Raw genomic sequence first — 18,553 nt, 5'->3', positions numbered from 1 at the left:
CCGCAGTGGCGAGAGACCTGGTGCTAACTGGTCGTTCCTCCAACAGTTTGTAACACTTTTTCTTCGTCATCCGCACTGTACGTCGACGGTCAGCCACGACCCTGAAGGTGCTACACATGCATCATGCACCCTCAAGCCCCTGTCTACAGAGTAAAACGTTTTAGCGGATGGAAGGCGCCGGCTAGGAAGCCTCTCGTGATACAGTTACCTTGCAGCGTCAGCTCTTCCATCTGCAAGCCCATAGGTGAAGTGGATGTCGGCGTATTACTCGTTTCTGAAACTTGCCATGGTGAGTATAGGGCAGAGTGAGCAAAAAAAAAAAAATGTCTCTGAGCACTACGGGACTTAACATCTGAGATCGTCAGTCCCCTAGAACTTAGAACTACTTAAACCTAAGTAACCTAAGGATATCACCCACATTCATGCCCGAGGCAGGATTCGAACCTGCGACGGTAGTGGCGGCGCGGTTCCTGACTGAAGCGCCGACAACCGCTCGGCCACACCGGCCGGCCCAGAGTGAGTAGCGCAGAGGTGTTGTAAACACGTCATGCACGCCGCGGTTTTACTTCCGCCATTGACCACTCTTCCCGATCACAGGACACACATTCCCTTACATGAGATTGTACACTCCGTTACCGCCGGCAACTTGTGATTCACAAGTTCTGATACAATTTTATATACATTACGATGGGATCTTTTTTCTTTACAGACCAATGGAAAACCTGGTAGAAGCGGACCTCGGGGAAGATCAGTTTGGATTCCGTAGAAATGTTGGAACACGTGAGGCAATACTAAACTTACGACTTACCTTAGAAGAAAGATTAAGAAAAGGCAAACCTACGTTTCTAGCATTTGTAGACTTAGATAAATCTTTTGACAACGTTAACTGGAATACTCTCTTTCAAATTCTGAAGGAGGCAGGGGTAAAATACAGGGAGCGAAAGACTATTTACAATTTGTACAGAAACCAGATGGCAGTTATAAGAGTCGAGGGGCATGAAAGGGAAGCAGTGGTTGGGAAAGGAGTGACACAGGGTTGTAGCCTCTCCCCGATGTTATTCAATCTGTATATTGAGCAAGCAGTAAAGGAAACAAAAGAGAAATTCGGAGTAGGTATTAAAATTCATGGAGAACAAGTAAAAACTTAGAGGTTCGCCGATAACATTGTAATTCTGTCAGAGACAGCAAAGGACTTGGAAGAGCAGTTGAACGGAATGGACATTGTCTTGAAAGGAGGATATAAGATGAACATCAACAAAAGCAAAACGAGGATAATGGAATGTAGCCAAATTAAATCGGGTGATGCTGAGGGGATTAGATTAGGAAATGAGACACTTAAAGTAGTAATGGGGTTTTGCTATTTAGGGAGTAAAATAACTGATGATAGTCGAAGTAGAGAGGATGTAAAATGTAGACTGGCAATGGCAAGGAAATCGTTTCTGAAGAAGAGAAATTTGTTAACATCGAGTATAGATTTAAGTGTCAGGAAGTCGTTTCTGAAAGTATTTGTATGGAGTGTATCCATGTATGGAAGTGAAACATGGACGATAACCAGTTTTTTACAAGAAGGGAATAGAAGCTTTCGAAATGTGGTGCTACAGAAGAATGCTGAAGATAAGGTGGGTAGATCACGTAACTAATGAGGAGGTATTGAATAGGATTGGGGAGAAGAGAAGTTTGTGGCACAACTTGACTAGAAGAAGGGATCGGTTGGTAGGACATGTTTTGAGGCATCAAGGGATCACAAATTTAGCATTGGAGGGCAGCGTGGAGGGTAAAAATCGTAGAGGGAGACCAAGAGATCAATACACTAAGCAGATTCAGAAGGATGTAGGTAGCAGTAGGTACTGGGAGATGAAGAAGCTTGCACAGGATAGAGTAGCATGGAGAGCTGTATCAAGCCAATCTCAGGACTGAGGACCACAACAACAACAACGATGGGATTTGTTCTTTCCCGTATCTTTCAATCGCTGGCAGGTACACATCAGCTCATTGGTGTGTCATGTGTTGTATCTATGGGTGAATGACATGTCGTGCTCGCGAGGCTCGTCGGTATCTCATTCAATGGTTAACAGGTGTTTTTGTTTTACGTACAAAGTACACCGAGGAGAACGAAATTAACAACGGTGCGTCACGTGTTATGCATAGCAGCATGCGGTCCTCGTCATATTTTTCCTCATTTATGACTCACCCTGTATATATTGCCCTAGCATACTGCTTCCAGCCACTTGGGGTAGCCGCGCGGTCAGGGGCGCATTACAAGGGTTCGCGCGGATTCCCCCCGTCGGAGGTCCTACATAGGGCATGAGTGCGTGTGTTGTCCTTAGCTTAAGTTAGTTTAAGTTAGATTAAGTCTACCGATCTCCTCAGCAGTTCGTTACCATAGGAACTTAACACAAATTTTCAATTACCATCCAGCATCTAACCCTGCAGATGCTGTATAAGAGAGATGGGGTGTTTCCTGTAGTTTCAGATATAGCACTTGGGCAACATTCATGTTGTAAATAGAAGATGTATTGAACAAAGCTGTATAAGGGAGCACTAATTTTACACCCTCAAGGGACTATGATTGGAGGTACAATTCCTAATGCAGCCGGCCGGGGTGGCCATGCGGTTCTAGGCGCTACAGTCTGGAACCGCGAGACCGCTACGGACGCAGGTTCGAATCCTTCCTCGGGAATGGATGTGTGTAATGTCCTTAGGTAGGTTTAAGTAGTTCTAAGTTCTAGGGGACTGATGACCTCAGAAGTCGAGTCCCATAGTGCTCAGAGCCATTTGAACCCTAATTCAACAGAAGAATTAGTGAGCTGAATATAGAAGAGAAAATTAGTGACGAATAGCGAGGAAAAGGTAAGAATATATAAAAAGTGATATGATAAGTGTGGTGTCACAGCCAGACACCACACTTGCTAGGTGGTAGCTTAAATCGGCCGCGGTCCTGTAGTACAAGTCGGACCCGCGTGTCGCCACTGTTATCGCAGACCGAGCGCCACCACATGGCAGGTCTCGAGAGACTGACGTGAACTCAGCCCCAGTAGTACGGACGACCTAGCAAGGCGCAGTTATCCATATCTGGAGAGAGTCTCAATTGTATTCACCATAGCGATGTACAAGAACAAATTAAAGTTAAGTATATGAGAAGCTCAGTTCTTTTCTTTATAGCTTTTACCACATATCCTGTTTCAGATTTACGCAAGACGGCGTGAGTTACGCGTGCCCTATCGGCTACCTTATTGTGGACTGGCTGCTCTTGACAGTTCACAACAATAAGTGAGTTAATGGGGTCAGAAGACTTGTTTCTGGTATAGACACATGAAACACTTAAAATGATCAATTCGGAGATATCAAAATCCTTTAACATCTATCGACGGCTGCAGAAGATCGCAAGAATTCCGCACTTAAATGTTTGGTTCGTCGAAGATAAAAAAAAGCGGAATATCGTAGATTTCAAATAATGTAATGTAAAGATCAATAAATAAGATGAACATATAGAAACTGGATAGAAAGGACAGCCTCTGCTCAAACGTGAGAACTGGGGCAAAAGATAATAGAAACTGACATTGGTCCTAAGAAAGTACTGACTGGTTCGATACGTGGAAAAGAGAGTCTTGAATAACTACCCCTAGCAGATATGGAGTAATTAGAATAGGCAATGGAGACTTAATCTTATCGCTGTCATGATAGTCAAATCACTGACTGATGGACTACAATACCTCCACATTTTTCCACTATGGGTTCGTAATCACGAATCAAGGAGACAGTATTAATATTTCCTGTTGGATTACAATCGTTGGCCAGAGCAAATAACTAATTTATATGCTAGCAGAAATGAAGGTGTAGGCTTCACTTCAGTTGTAACTGAGAATAAAAAAAATAAATGTAGATGGTCAAGCAGCCCAACAGCATGAGAGGTTATGTTATGTTATGTAGGTCAATGACTGCGGAAGTAACTTTCCCACACTGAAGATTGTAAATATGTAGAAAGTGTCAGTGACTGTGACAGTTTAATAATACCGATGTGTATGTAGGTAACGGTCTGGACGTATAGAAAACTGGGGAATCCAGATTGTTGTATGTTTATGTTGTGAGTCACTCCAGATCAAGAGGAGAAAGTATTTTTTTTTTTCATTTTTTGTACTTGATACTTCAAATTGTTGAGCATAATTAATGCCAATAGTCACTTTTGCATTTTATTCATGATCATATTTCTTGCATTTTTTGGGGCGACTTAATATTCTGTGATTAAACCACGCCCAAATTTACCTTCATTTTGTGGGTCCATTTAATACCCAAATGTGTTTTCTGAGCTCAATTAATGCTCAATTACAGTTTCCTTCTTGAATTTAACTAACTCATTGATTTCAATAATTTTTCCGTAAAAGGAACTAACTATGTAAATATTTCTAGTATTCAAATAGGTTAGTAATTTTGAAAGGTGCATTGTCGGGAGAATCGTGTTGAGCAAAGCTAGCTACTGAGCTTAAATACTTTTCTTCTCGCCATTCTTTCATAATAATATGAAGGAATTTGGGAGCAGTATAGCGGCGTGGCTAGGAAAAATTTTCTTAAAATTTACTAAAGGAGTGCAATACGGAATCAAGAGGCTGAAGATGGACGCCGTAGTAGCTTTTGCATCGTGAACCATGGCAGCAACATGTGAAAGTCCGTGGCAACAAGTAATAAGCCTTTTATTTGTGGAGAGGAAGCAAGACAAATTTAATTCTTACATTTTTGTACCATGTAATAACTGCTTATGAGGTGAGATTTAGGACGGTAGTCGAGGGAAATTCTAAGCTCTAAATGTACAGGGACCCAGGGATAGGTTAAAATATGAAATGGATCCATTTCTTGGCGAGGAAGGCGTGGAGGAAGCAATGCTACGGTTGTCATTAGTAATGGAAAGATCAAGGGAGATAGAGGCGAATGGATCACTGTGGTGGTGGCATGATATGAGGCAAGAGACTGGTGCGGAGCTTTCGACTACGTAGTCCAGCATGCTGTCTCCAGGTGACATCGTCGGCAAGATTTCAACTGGTGGGTTGTGAGACTAAGAATCACGAGATAGATCTGCTCGTGACGTCTAGGTTGCATACGGAAGAATCTTATCTGTAAAATGTCGGCACTGTAATGCCAGTGTATTGGGAAGCAAACAGCAAGTGCTTACGCTTGCTGGATCATCGTCTAATAGTGTCCATTAACGGTGTAGCACCATGGTAGAGAACTGTTTTTGTTAACTTAAGGGACTCTAGTGTTCAGAATGGGTTTATTGAACTAATGATTTTCTTTATCAAAGTTTTAAATAATCCAAAAGGTAGGATTTACTACTTTCGTGGCAGTGGGGTGCAAGACAGGAGCAAGGAGAGCCTGGTCTGATATCACCATCTGAAGAACTGCATCCTCAAGATAACTAAGTGCACAGTATCGATACCTGTCACTGTAATCATAGTTGTTCTTTCAGACATTTACGTTTGTGGCGTGGCTTGTTGCTGGAAACATGATTACTCTCATTAGCCTGCTTATCAGGGTTAACAGTAATGGAAAATTCAGTAAAAGCTATTATTCATTTTACTATTTATTATATAAGCGTGGGATTGACTTATTCTGAAGAGTTAAGATTTGTCTTTCGGCGCTACCATGCACGGACTGTGGATCGGAAGTTAGAAGTGTCTGCACGTAAAATGGTACATAGCGAGTAGTAGCCGTGGCTGAGGGGCGCGGCGTGTTGCCATTGTGGAAAAGTGAGATTTCGCTTGCCTGATCGTCTTGTAGCGCTAAGGGGGATTTACGTTTTACGGCCCTAGGCGGAGCTTCAGGGGCAGCCGTTCGACTTTTTAGAGCACTTCTATGGGGATTGGCAATACTGGCAGGAAACGTGCTAGTGAAGAAATTATGATTCCCCGAGACAGAGAGGAATGCGTTATTTGATAGCCTGATAATCAATGCAGCCAACAGAAAAGGAAATATGACTATTTGTAGCCAGTAACATTTAGTGCAATAGAAGGAGCGTGGAAGGAAGGTCAAGAGCTAGGCAATGTAACGAACACAGTCACTTGAATGCATCAAACGGTGTGAATAATTAAATCAGGGAATCGGATTCTTGTTGGTACACCAACAAGGCTGCAACAGAAATTGAAAAAAAAAAAATAAAATCAAAGAATCGCTGGATAGAGTGATAGACCTCTAGCTCAGCTAACAATAAATAAACGAAATAACGAAGTCTCATAGCAACAGATCAGCGGGGACCATCGCATCATATATATATTTTATGTGCTATTTCCTACTAAAATATATACATTGTATGCTTGTCATAAATAGGTATGTTGTGCTGCATGCTCCCCCAAGACGGCATGCTGGACTCTGTTTTCGAATGCCAAAATGAGTTGTGGGAGCTTGCTCCGCACCACGTCACTTGCCTGGTACCATGCCACCGCCATAGCCTTCCACTTCCATCTCCTTTCACAACCGAAGCATCAGTGCACCTTACACAATTACCTTTATTACACTTTTCTATTTACACAATAGCTTTTGACAAAGAGAACTCAAAATTGCTACAGTGTTCACAGCTAAAGTACTTCTTCAGACAGTTTCGGAACTCCTGATGCTTGACGTCATACCAAAGGAGTAGGCCTATGGATTCAAGTCAGGAATTGTAGAAGCTCAAGTGAGAAATCATACTCTTCCAACTCACTGCGTAGCACAATGCCTTTTAACAAACTGGATAGTAGCATCCCTATGTAGAAAGCACAACTTTCAAAATTTAACTACCGATGGACGGCTAAATACAGTCAGGTTTGCACTTCATGCAACACAGTGAGACAGGCACCGACATTAGGTACCCATGCATTTATTTGGTGCCGGCCGGAGTGGCCGAGCGCGAGCGGTTCTAGGTGCTACAGTCTGGAACCGCGCGACCGCTACGGTCGCAGGTTTGAATCCTGCCTCGGGCATGGATGTGTGTGATGTCCTTAGGTTAATTAGGTTGAAGTAGTTCTAAGTTCTAGCCCATAGTGCTCAGAGCCATTTGAACCATTTATTTGTGAGCGTGACTGATAACAACATTGGTAGCATGATTCAGTTCTACATTCGCTCTGAGGTCTCTCCATAATGTGGCGAAATAGCCTCCCAGTCACTAACATGTACGTTTAATACCACAAGATGTTATATGTAAACCTACTGTAGTTGGAAAATATTCTGTTCTTCCTCTTGGACAATATTCCATACTAGTCGTTAATCGACTGTTATCGTATGTGTTACTCCACATAACGGAATGTTACTCCTGTAAAAGTTAGATATGCCACGATGCACACTTGGGAGACAAAAGTCACGTTATCCTCCTAATACTGTATCGGAACTCCTTTTGCGCGGTGTAGTGAAGCAACTCGATGTAGCATGGACTCAACAATTCTCTGAAAGTCCCCTCCAGAAATATTGAATCACGCGGCATCTAAAGCCGTCCGAAACTGCGAAAGATGCAGAATGTTATGCACGAATTTAAATCTCGATTATGTGCCTTAAACGTTCGATGTGTGGCCAAATTATTCGCTAGAATTGTCTAGTTTGTTCTTCAAACCAGTCGTGAACGATTGGGCCCTGGTGACGTAGCGCATTGGTAATTATAAAAATGCCCTCTTTGTCTGGGAACATGAAGTCCATGATTCTCTGCAAATGGTCTCCACGCAACAGAACATAACCATTTCCAGTCAATGATCGGTTCAGCCAGCAGCTTCACAGAACCACCACCAGCTAGCACGCACAGTTCCTTGAGGACAACTTGGGTCTATGGTCTGGAACCAGCGCCACATTCGAACCGTGCCATCACCTCTTACCAACTGAATTGAGATCCATCTGACCGGGCCATCGTTTTCCGGTCGTCTAGGGTCCAACCGATATGTTCACAAGCCCAAGAGAGGCGTTGCAGGCGATAAAATGCTCTACATCTAAGTGCCTGGCAGAGGGTTCATCGAACCACCTTAACAATTCTCTAGTATTCCAATCTCGCATAGCGCGCGGAAAGAATGAACACCTACATCTTTCCGTGCGAGCTCTGATTTGCCTTATTTTATCGTGGTGATCGTTCCTCCCTATGTACGTCGGTGTCAACAAAATATTTTGGCGTTCGGAGGAGAAAGTTGGTGATTGGAATTTCGCGGGAATATTCCGTCGCAACGAAAAACGCGTTTCTTTTAATGATTCCCAGCCCAAATCCTGTATAGTTTCTGTAACACTCTCTCTCATATGTCGCGATAATAAAAAATGTGCTGCCCTCCTTTGAACTTTTTCTATGTACTCCGTCAGTCGTACCTGGTAAGGATCCCACACCGCGCAGCAGTATTCTAAAAGAGGACGGAGAAGCGTAGTGTAGGCAGTCTCCTTAGTAGGTCTGTTACATTTTGTAAGTGTCCTTCCAATAAAACCCAGTCTTTGTTTAGCCTTCCCCCACAACATTTTCTATGCGTTCTTTCCAATTTAAGTTGTTCGTTATTGTAATACCTAGGTATTTAGCTGAATTTACGGCTTTTAAACTAGACTGATTTACCGTGTAACCGAAATTTAACGAGTTCCTTTTAGCACTCATGTGGATGAACTCACACTTTTCGTTATTTAGGGTCAACTGTCACTTTTCGCACCATTCAGATATTTTTTCTAAATCGTTTCGCAGTTTGTTCCGATCTTCTGATGACTTTATTAGTCGATACACGACAGCGTCATCTGCAAACAACCGAAGACGACTGCTCAGATTGTCTCCCAAATCGTTTATATACAGTAGATAAGGAACAGACAAGGGCCTATAACACTACCTTGAGGAATGCCAGAAATCACTTCTGTTTTACTCGATGACTTCCCGTCAGTTACTACGAACTGTGACCTCTCTGACAGGAAATCGCATATCCAGTCACATAACAGACGATATTCCATAAGCACGCAATTTCACTACGAGCCGCTTGTGTGGTACAGTGCTGTTAGCAAAGGCACGTCGGGTGTCAGCTGCCATAACCCATTAACGCCAAATTTCACCCCACTGTCCTACGGATTCGTTCGTTGTGCTTCCCACATTGTTTTCAGCTGTTATTTCATGCAGTGTTGCTTGCCTGTAATCACTGACAAGTGTACGCTTTTTCTGCTGCTCTCGGCCATTAAGTGAAGTGTCCGTGATGAGAGATAATGCCTGAACTATGTGTAAGGGGTCTGTAGGCCCTTACTATAAATTTGCACTCGGCACAGGTCGATAGGGCGAACAATCGATTGTGTCGTGTTGCGAGAGCGAGTGTGGAGTTGAGCGAGTGCCATGTTGCGGGTAGAGGTGTGTGGAGGTGTTTGTTGAAATACAAGGCTTTAACGGAGAAGGGAGTCGCCATCGCCGTGGTTAGACCCCTTTGTACTAGAATAATACCGGGAAGGTGAAAAAGTATTATTACGAAAGTGATCAGTGACATTTCTAGGGCCGATATTTGGTTTCGCGTCTACCGCGCCGGCATCACCTTGGATTGCAGTGTTGGATGCAGTGATTGATTAGCGTGTGACGATAATGGAGAATGAAGAGGCCTGTGCTAAGATTAGCCGTAATTAGATATGTATGACGAAGGCAGTGGCTGTCTCCTCCTTTTTGTGTTTTTGAGACGAATATAGGTTCGTAATTAGTGAAACTGTGTTGGTGTTTTTCTTGTTACCAGACATTTCATTATTACAGTATTGAGAAGGACGAACTGGAAAGTAACAACTTCCGTAGCAGTCAATTCCGATTGCCAGCCCTATTAGGTACACGGTCACATTAATAATAATTATTGGGCTGCTATTCGATCAGATCAGATCGGGATAAATAAACGGAGGTGTTACATATGGTAAGCTCGGCACACTCGTGAGACGGTAGTCGCTCATGGCATTTTAACAGGAACCATCCCAGCATTTTCTTGCACAACTAAATTAGTGACATCACACAAAACATAAATCAGGATAACTGGATGGATACTATAGCCTTCAGCCTCCATAGTACAAGGCTAGTTTGTCTGAAAGAGTGCAAGCACATTTGATAGAAAAATAGTCTTATTTACTGGATCTCACAAAGAACGTATTTCTGAAAGTCAAGAAATAGTCCTACATGGTTGATCTCTCAACACCAATTTCTGGACACGCTATGGTAAGGCATTACCTGTTGGCAACTGGAACGCATCAATCATGTTTGATTTCGAATTGATTTATCAACAACTTTACATTTGCTTGCTTGAAAAACTGAACCAGCATCGGTTCATCGTGAGTGCTGAGAAAGAGGATATGACATTGTAGGACGTGTATATTTCTATTGTCTATTGTCAAACCACAATTTATGAAAGATGTTTATATTTTATTAATAGGATTCAGTAGGAGTAATTAATATTTGTCTTGTTGGAAATAATTGTGGTAGCAGGGAATGTATGCACCAAAGTATTGTTGGCAAGGGAGACCGCAAATTGATATAATTTTAAAAAGGGCGGGAGAGTCTGCGCATGGATACATTTTAAGAAAAGAGCGGGAAAGACAACGCATTGATACATTTTGTAATGGTAGGAGGGATTGTCTGCACCAGAAAGCATTGTTAGCAGCAGAGACCGCACTTTAGCGTTCGTAGGAAGTCAGTAGTAAGCGAGATGTGAAGCGAGTCGGTAGCAGGTCTGAAGCGAGAGTTTGAGAGGAGCGGTGTGCCTGCCAGCCACCAGCTATGATTTACAAGAGATTATAAACGGATGTACAGAGACATCAGCTAACTATTATCATAAGAGAAACTAATATTATTGAATTATTTTCTTTGCGAAACTCAAGACTACTGAAGGTATGTTTGCGCAATGCTAGTTTTAAGATTATTGTAAAAAGTAAGTCCCATTTGAACGTTTGTAAAATCATTTCATTACCAGAAGTAAATATTTGAACAAACGTTTTCAGAATATAATTAATTTTTGGCAGCAATGTTGCATTACTGATTGTAATCCATCCCAAAAACCATCAACGCGAAATTTTGCAAAATTTTATTGTTGTCAAGAAAACGTTTAACTATGAATTACATACCGTCAGTCAAATTAATTAAAGAATAACGGCAGCTTTGCTATTAAAGAATAACGTCAGCTTTGATAATAAATACAACCATTTATTATGACAGGTCACCAGCAACTAATAGAGTATAGTAAAACAGAGTAGGTATATTCATGTCGCATTTCGATGTAGCAGTCATATGGCGATCCAGTAACAGTAAAAAAGGTAAGGAACAGTTTTGGATTATTGCAGGTAACGACTGAGGGCCACGACGACGACACATTCTATGTTTCGTCGAAATAATCAGAAAATAACTTTTAATAAGCAGCATTTCAAATTGTATGCGAAGATTGAGAAGGAGAATTAATTTCAAAGGGAAGATTTCATTTGTTATTATTAAGTAAGAGGCAGAAATCTTAAGGAAATGTTTCATGGATTATTGTAGAACTGAATCTTGCGTAACAACCAAAGAGCTATAGAGGAGACGGGAAGGTTTCAACGTTACCATTATCAATTATAGAACTTAGTACAAGGTTTATGCGATCATTTTACATGCTAGGTATGTTAGTGGGAACTGCCGCTGATACCTGAAAGGCGCTCTTTTACAAGAAACTTCTGTTGTAAAAGGCTAACTCGAAGCATGCACTAACACGAATGTTGTTCGTGTCTGTGTTGTGCAGCAGGTAGTCCCTCACCTGGGCGCGGAAGCCGACCACGTAGGAGGGGCAGGGCTGCCTCGCCAGCGCCCCCGCCGTCGCCGGGCCCCAGCAGGCGATGCCGTCCCACTCCACCCCACACCGGCCGGCGGATGCCTCTCCTGCTGCTGCTGCTGCTGCTGCTGCTCCTGCCGACACAAGCTGCGCGGTTATTACCGTAGAGGCTGCATCCGCTGTGAACGCAACGCAGTAAAAATCGTTCAAACAGCTCTGAGCACTATGGGACTTAACATCTGAGGTCATCAGTCCCCTAGAACTTAGAACTACTTAAGCCTAACCAACCTAAGGATATCACACACATCCATGCCCGAGGCATGATTCGAACCTGCGGCCAGAGTGGTCAAACGGTTGCAGACTGTAGTAAACAAACAGGCAGTTTTGGTATTTTCTTTCCACATGTTACCTCCTAATGCACCATCTTTGCTTAGTCCATTATATAGTAGTCGATGTAAATACGACTGTAAAAGGAACCTGTGACCACTGATAGGTCTCTATATTTACATAGCTGACTCTGAAAACAGTTCCGTTCGAAGGCCTTGGAGTCCAATCAAGCAAAATCGCCGTGACCAATGGGGCAAATATCCCACCGGCGCACCAGGTTGAGGATACCGGTTTGGTACAACACCGGGCCCTGCGGCGTGAAGAAATCCGTAACTGCCTGCTGCACATCCTCGTCAGACAGAAATCGTCAACACTTCAAGGCATTTTTTAACGGATCAAAGTCATGAAAATATCATGGGGAGAGGAATGGACGACAGACAGATGCTCGAGACCTTCCCACTTGTATTGGCGTAACTTCTGCGGGGCTGGCCTCCCAGATTGACAAGCGCCTTGTGTCGAATCGCGACCAGCACTGAACTTGGCGCATTACTCCACGACGGTGCTTCCCGACAGACATGCTGCCCCATACTCATTCTTTATTCTTTCTCCGATGGATGTCTATCGGTGGTTGTTCTCTATCCTTGTGAGGTGACAGGTTTTGGGGGGCGGATGTGAAGACAGTGTAAGCGTATTGTCATATCGCTGGCTTAGTTGTGGAGTATCTTTGCGGGCAGCCGCGTCTGCAGAGTCGAGCGCGGGAAACGGAACTGTTGTGTTGTGCAGTGTGTAGCTCTGCGTGTGAGAGGCATTGTTAGCATGGAAGTTGAAGTGTTACTACAAGTGCTATTACAGTAAAGTGATAAAATAAGTAAATAATTCAGAGGAAAGTGGGTGAAGAAGTAATTTAAAAATCAGCAGTGCTGCTGATAACGTATTTGTGTATCCTCTCGTTGCGTGTCGTACCGTACTGTATCAATCATCCGCGCCGTGTTCGGTCTCCCAGAATGAACTGATGTGCATCAGTAAAAATTAGTCGCCATAAAAGGGTGCAGTCAAGTGCCAGTGTCTTGTAGCGAGCGTTGAGGACGTGCGTTCGATCATCGTGTTTCCACATTATCAACAATCAGCCGCGCCACGACGGTTACGCGCACGCTCGTACAATTGAGAACTGACAACTGAAAAATTAACTTTACGAACAGTGTTATATCATTACTAGTTTCAAGCAGGACTATTACCAGATATCTGTATGTGTGACGAGCGTAAGAAAAAAATGTTCAAATGTGTCTGAAATCTTATGGGACTTAACTGTCAAGGTCCTCAGTCCCTAAGCTTACACACTACTTAACCCAAATTATCTTAAGGACAAACACACACACCCATGCCCGAGGGAGGACTCCAACCTCCGCAGGGACCGGCCGCGACGTGCGTAAGAACTTTCGTGCGATCATTCGGCTTCCGCATCATCAACAGTCACCCGCGTCGTGTCGGTTACGCGTACGCTCGTCTGAGTGATATTGTGGACAGATAATCATCAAGATTGTTAATTGGGATAAACATTTATAAATTAGAATGTAAACAGTGCAACGTGCGATTTCCTTTAATCGCCTCAGAATGTAGTTGTTCGTACCAGACGTAGAACAGGGTTGTGTTCTGACGTTGAGTGGCTCCCCTGACTCGCTTGCACATTTCGATGGATAATTTCAGACAAGCCAGCGGCAGTGTGGAGCAGACCAGTACGACCGCCGCGGGATTATCAGGTACGTGGTGTGGACGGGGCGCACGGTCTAGAAAAGCAGAAGCACAACCAGTTTAAGGGTCCCCCACCCATTTGTACTCCCGGGCGTGTTACAACCGCAGTTTCTGTAGTAAAAATGGCGGCGAAGTGGCAGTCGAGAATCTGGCGTGCTTACATCTAACAAGGGAACCTCCCCATCGTAGTCCCCTCAGATTTAGTTATAAGTTGGCACAGTGGATAGGCCTTGAAAAACTGAACACAGATCAATCGAGAAAACAGGAAGAAGTTATGTGGAACTATGAAAAAAATAAGCAAAATATACAAACTGAGTAGTCCATGCGCAAGATAGGCAACATTCTGGAGTGGCAACAGAAGACAGCAAAGGAAATTTCTCACTTAATAAATCGTTCACCAGTAGAACCGTACAAACATACCGTCGTTTGGTCATCGCATGGACTTCCGTACGGAGAACGTAATACTCTAACAGGCAATCCCTGAAAGCGTTCAAAACAAATACGTCGCTAGGCGCGGAAGAAATCTCAGTTCGGTCTTACAGAGAGTGCTCTACGGCATTGGCCGCTTACTTAGTTAGCATTTATCACGAAATTATCGACGAGCTCGAAGTCCCAAGTGACTTGAAGAAAAAAGCGCAGGTGTCTCTTGTGTACAAAAGAAATTAGCAAGATAGTTCCAAAGATAATAATGTATATAGACAGTTTATTCACCCCTGAAATCGACGATCTCGACCGATTTTGCCTGTTGCTGACGTTGATACTGGCAAGATATCGGTCCCGAAAATTCCACGATCTTCGAGAATGTTTTAATTTTACTTGTTGAATAAAAACTCTCCGGCTCATGCTGTTAAAGCACTTTTATTAAAAGGTCACGGGCAAGACCCATCGCTCGTCGTCAAAGTAGTAATGACAAATAACCCGTTATAGGACGATAGTCCAAGTTAAAGTGATTGGGCCGGGAAGTGTTCTGCCAGTTTATCTCACTACAATCAACGAGTAAAAAAAATTATGTAATATGATGTTGCGAAACAGGTTGTGACTTTAACAGTATGAGTGGAAGACGTTTTATTCAACACGCTATTGATCGCAGAATTTCGGCTGCGGTTGCCCTCATTTTAAAGCTAAGTATTAATTTTAATTTGAAGTCGTATAACAAAAGACAAAAGAAATATTTTTTCGTGTTACATAATTACAAATTAACAATTTTTGTATTTTTTTCTGTACTTGTACAGTACTGTGAAATCTTGCTTCTTGCTAAATCTCATGATTCTAAATGAACGGTAGTACCATATATGTTTTGATGGGTGAGTTTGTGGTTATCAAAATACGTGAAAGGGCCGTATCATTCGATTTCATTGACTTAGAAGCTTAAATTTATTACACTGCCAAAGAAATATAGACTTCAGTATGCCACATTAACTTTAGCTTGAAATGTGTACCCTGAGAAAAAGGGGTCTCAGCAGCCGGATGGACAGACAGACATTTGGATAACAAATGAAAAACTTTTTTTCCTGTGATATAATTACAGATTAACAATTTTGAATTTTTTCCTTTACTTGTCCATTGAAACCTTATTTCATGCAAAATTTCATGATTCTAGCACATAGGATAGACCCTACAAGTTGCGATGAGTGAGTTTGCGATCAAAATATGTTGTATATATTGCCTTTCTGTTGATTTCATTGACATAGAAACTTATAGCTTTTACGCTGCCAAGGAAATATGTACCTTAGTATGTGACATTTGGATTTCCGGAAAGTGTTTGACATGGTGCCCAACTTCAGATTGTAAACGAAAAACCGAGCGTACGGATTACGTTCCCAGGTACGTGAGACCTTAAAGAGCTATTAATTAGTAGCATTCAGTGCGTTGTCCTCGATGGCGAACTTTCATCACAGAATAGGGCATCATGAGAAGTGCCTCATATTCTCTATCAATGTAAATGATCTCACAGACATGATGAGCAGTAATCTGCAGTTGTTTGCTCATGATTCTGTGATGTACGGAAGGAGGCATCGTTGAGCGACTGTAGCATACATCACGACTGAGACTAAATCTTCAGATGACATGATGAATGACAGCGTGCTCTAAATGTAGAGATATGTAAGTTGATGCAGATGAGTAAGAAAAACGTTCCTGTAATGTTGGAATACAGTCCAGTGGAAATATAAGGGGCTTAGTGTTATATCAAAGCACTGGAAGTATATGAACTGGTAAAGAAAATGTTTGGAGAGAGAACAGGCAGACCCTAAAGAGTAGTGGATTAGCTACTAGTGAAATAGAAAGCAAGTGGATACGTGTGCAGTAATTTCTTGTGGTTCCGAGGTACAACGCAAGTTCCAAGGGCCACTTTACTCTGTCAACTTGTAACTTTCTACATGTACACCTACATCTACACTCAAATTTTGCATGCCTCCGTAATGTGTCCCACGGAGGGTACATTATACAACTACTAGTCATTTCCTTTCCTGTTCCACTCAAAAAACAGAGCGACGGAAAAACGTTTGTCTGTATGCCACATAGGGGCATTAATTTCTCCAAGTTATCTCAATGGTCGTTACCCAAAACGTTCGTCGGCAACAGTTGAATCGTTCTGCGGCCAGTTTCAAATGGCGGTTACCTAAATTTTCTTGGTACTGTTTTGCTAAAAGAACGTTATCTTCCCACCGAGGAGTCTCATTTGAGTTCACGAAGCGTCCCCTTAACACTTACGAGTTGATCGAACTTTCCGATAAGAAATACAGAAGAACGTCTCTTCGATGTCCTCCTTTAATCTGAACTCGTGGGATGCCAAACAGCCGGCCTTGGTGGCCAAGCGGTTCTAGGCGCTTCAGTCTGGAACCGCGTGACTGCTACGGTCGCAGGTTCGAATCCTGCTTCGGGCATGGATGTGTGTGATGGGCTTAGGTTAGTCAGGTTTAAGTAGTTATAAGTTCTAGGGGACTGATGACCACAGATGTTAAGTCCCCATAGTGCTCAGAGCCATTTGATGCCAAACACTGAGCAGTATTCACGACTGGGTCGCTCTAACGTTGTATGCACTGTCTCCCTTGAAGATGAGTGCCCAATAAATTGAAATCGACCATTCGCCCTAACTACTACTTCCTTACGTACTCTGAAACGTTACGCCTGGATAATTAATCGACGTTATAACACTAAGCCCCTGACATTTCCACTGGACTGTACAAATTCCGCAATTTCTTTGTTTTAGTTGACATTCCGGTTGATACAAATTAATTTTCCAGTTTTCCTTTATAACGTTTACCCAATACTGAAACTGATCATACAGGAACAAAACCTCACATTCCTGGAAAAAAATAAAATCTAATATTTCTGTAGTAAAGCTGTTACGTACTGTGATAAAGTGTCACAAACTATAAAGTAAAAACATGTACATTGCTTTGAGCATTGTACTAAAAAACTTTGTCTTCTGTTGTCAGACAACGCCTCTGCTTACGGAAACGTCGTACATACTGGTCTTCCATGTCTTATTAATTGACACACATTTAGTCCACTGAAACGCTAAGTGGAAAGTAGAGTATAAAAAATATGATCGGTTACAAGAATTTTTTCACTGCACGTCTCTCGAAAGTTACTGAATCAATATAGCAGTAATCATTAATTGTACCAGTAAGCTTTTAAAGAAACAATATTTCACTTCAATCTTGCTAAAAGGTTAATATTGTTTCACTTCAATGCACATTCCACTACTGAATGTATGTACATATGTGTGTGTGTGTGTGCGTGAGAGAGAGAGAGAGAGAGAGAGAGAGAGAGAGATAGTGAACGAGTGAATGTACGAAAATGCCTAAATGCTTCTATCTAACTTCTCTTAAGTTATCAGTGTCATCCTTTGCCACAATTTGGACACATCGTCTTGATTAAACTTGTAAGTAGGCTGTTTAGGTTTTTTTATTGATAACGCCACCTCAGTATGAAAATCACCGGCTGTGCCGTGTGCAGTCTGTGGCTGCTTTGCATTGTTGTAATACTCAACCATTGTAGTGTTAGGCAGCTGGCTGTGAACAGCGCGTAGCGCTGGGCAGTTGGAGGTGAGCCGCCAGCAGTGGTGGATGTGGGGAGAGAGATGGCGGAGTTTTGTAATTTGTCATGATATCAAGGTAAATACATTGTTTGTTCTCTATTAATATCTTTCATTTGCTAACTATCCCTATCAGTAGTTAGTGCCTTCCATAGTTTGAATCTTTTATTTAGCTGGCAGTAGTGGCGCTCGCTGTATTGCAGTAGCTTGAGAGCGAAGATTTTTGTGAGGTAAGTGATTTGTGAGACGTATAGTTTAATGTTAGTCAGGGCCATTCTCTTGTAGAGAATTTTGAAAGACAGATTGCGTTGCGCTAACAAAACATTGTGTGTTGAAAGTCAGATTGCGTTGCGCTAAAAAATATTGTGTGTCAGGTCAAGCACAGTCCTGTGTAAAAATTGTCAAAAGGGGACGTTTTATATGGCGACCCTGCCAGGATACCTCACTGGAATCTTCTGATTTTTTCCTTGTAGTTTGTGTAATTAGTGTAGATTTTGTTTATTGCTAGCGCGTAATTATAGAGAGAATTTCCTTTGTAGTTGTAGTTTTTCATTGTTGTACAGTAAAACAGTTGTGGCATGCATGTAGATTTGCAGCAAGTATTTCGCAGCTGCGCTTGCAATTAACTAGATATTATTTTCAGTGCTATGTTAATGTGTTTTCTTATTTTTGCTCTTCAAATTGTGTTTTTCTGTTTGTCGTGTGAAATACTGTGACAATAATG

The 18,553-nt window shown here is 42.3% G+C and overlaps 1 protein-coding gene across 1 annotated transcript in view; it reads right to left on the bottom strand.

The window, feature by feature from the left end:
- LOC126234847 (secretin receptor-like) overlaps positions 1-18,553 on the bottom strand; it is a 163,673-nt gene that overhangs the window by 113,448 nt on the left and 31,672 nt on the right. Inside the window, exon 3 of the mRNA XM_049943588.1 lies at positions 11,652-11,845. Within this exon, the coding sequence (XP_049799545.1) occupies positions 11,652-11,845 (194 nt within the window). The remainder of the gene's footprint in view (positions 1-11,651; positions 11,846-18,553) is intronic.

This window comes from Schistocerca nitens, chromosome 2 (assembly GCF_023898315.1).
Source record: "Schistocerca nitens isolate TAMUIC-IGC-003100 chromosome 2, iqSchNite1.1, whole genome shotgun sequence".
NCBI classification, from domain to species: Eukaryota; Metazoa; Arthropoda; class Insecta; order Orthoptera; family Acrididae; genus Schistocerca; species Schistocerca nitens.
Note: the sequence above shows the minus strand (reverse complement) of the source record. Positions and strands in the feature narration are given on the sequence as shown.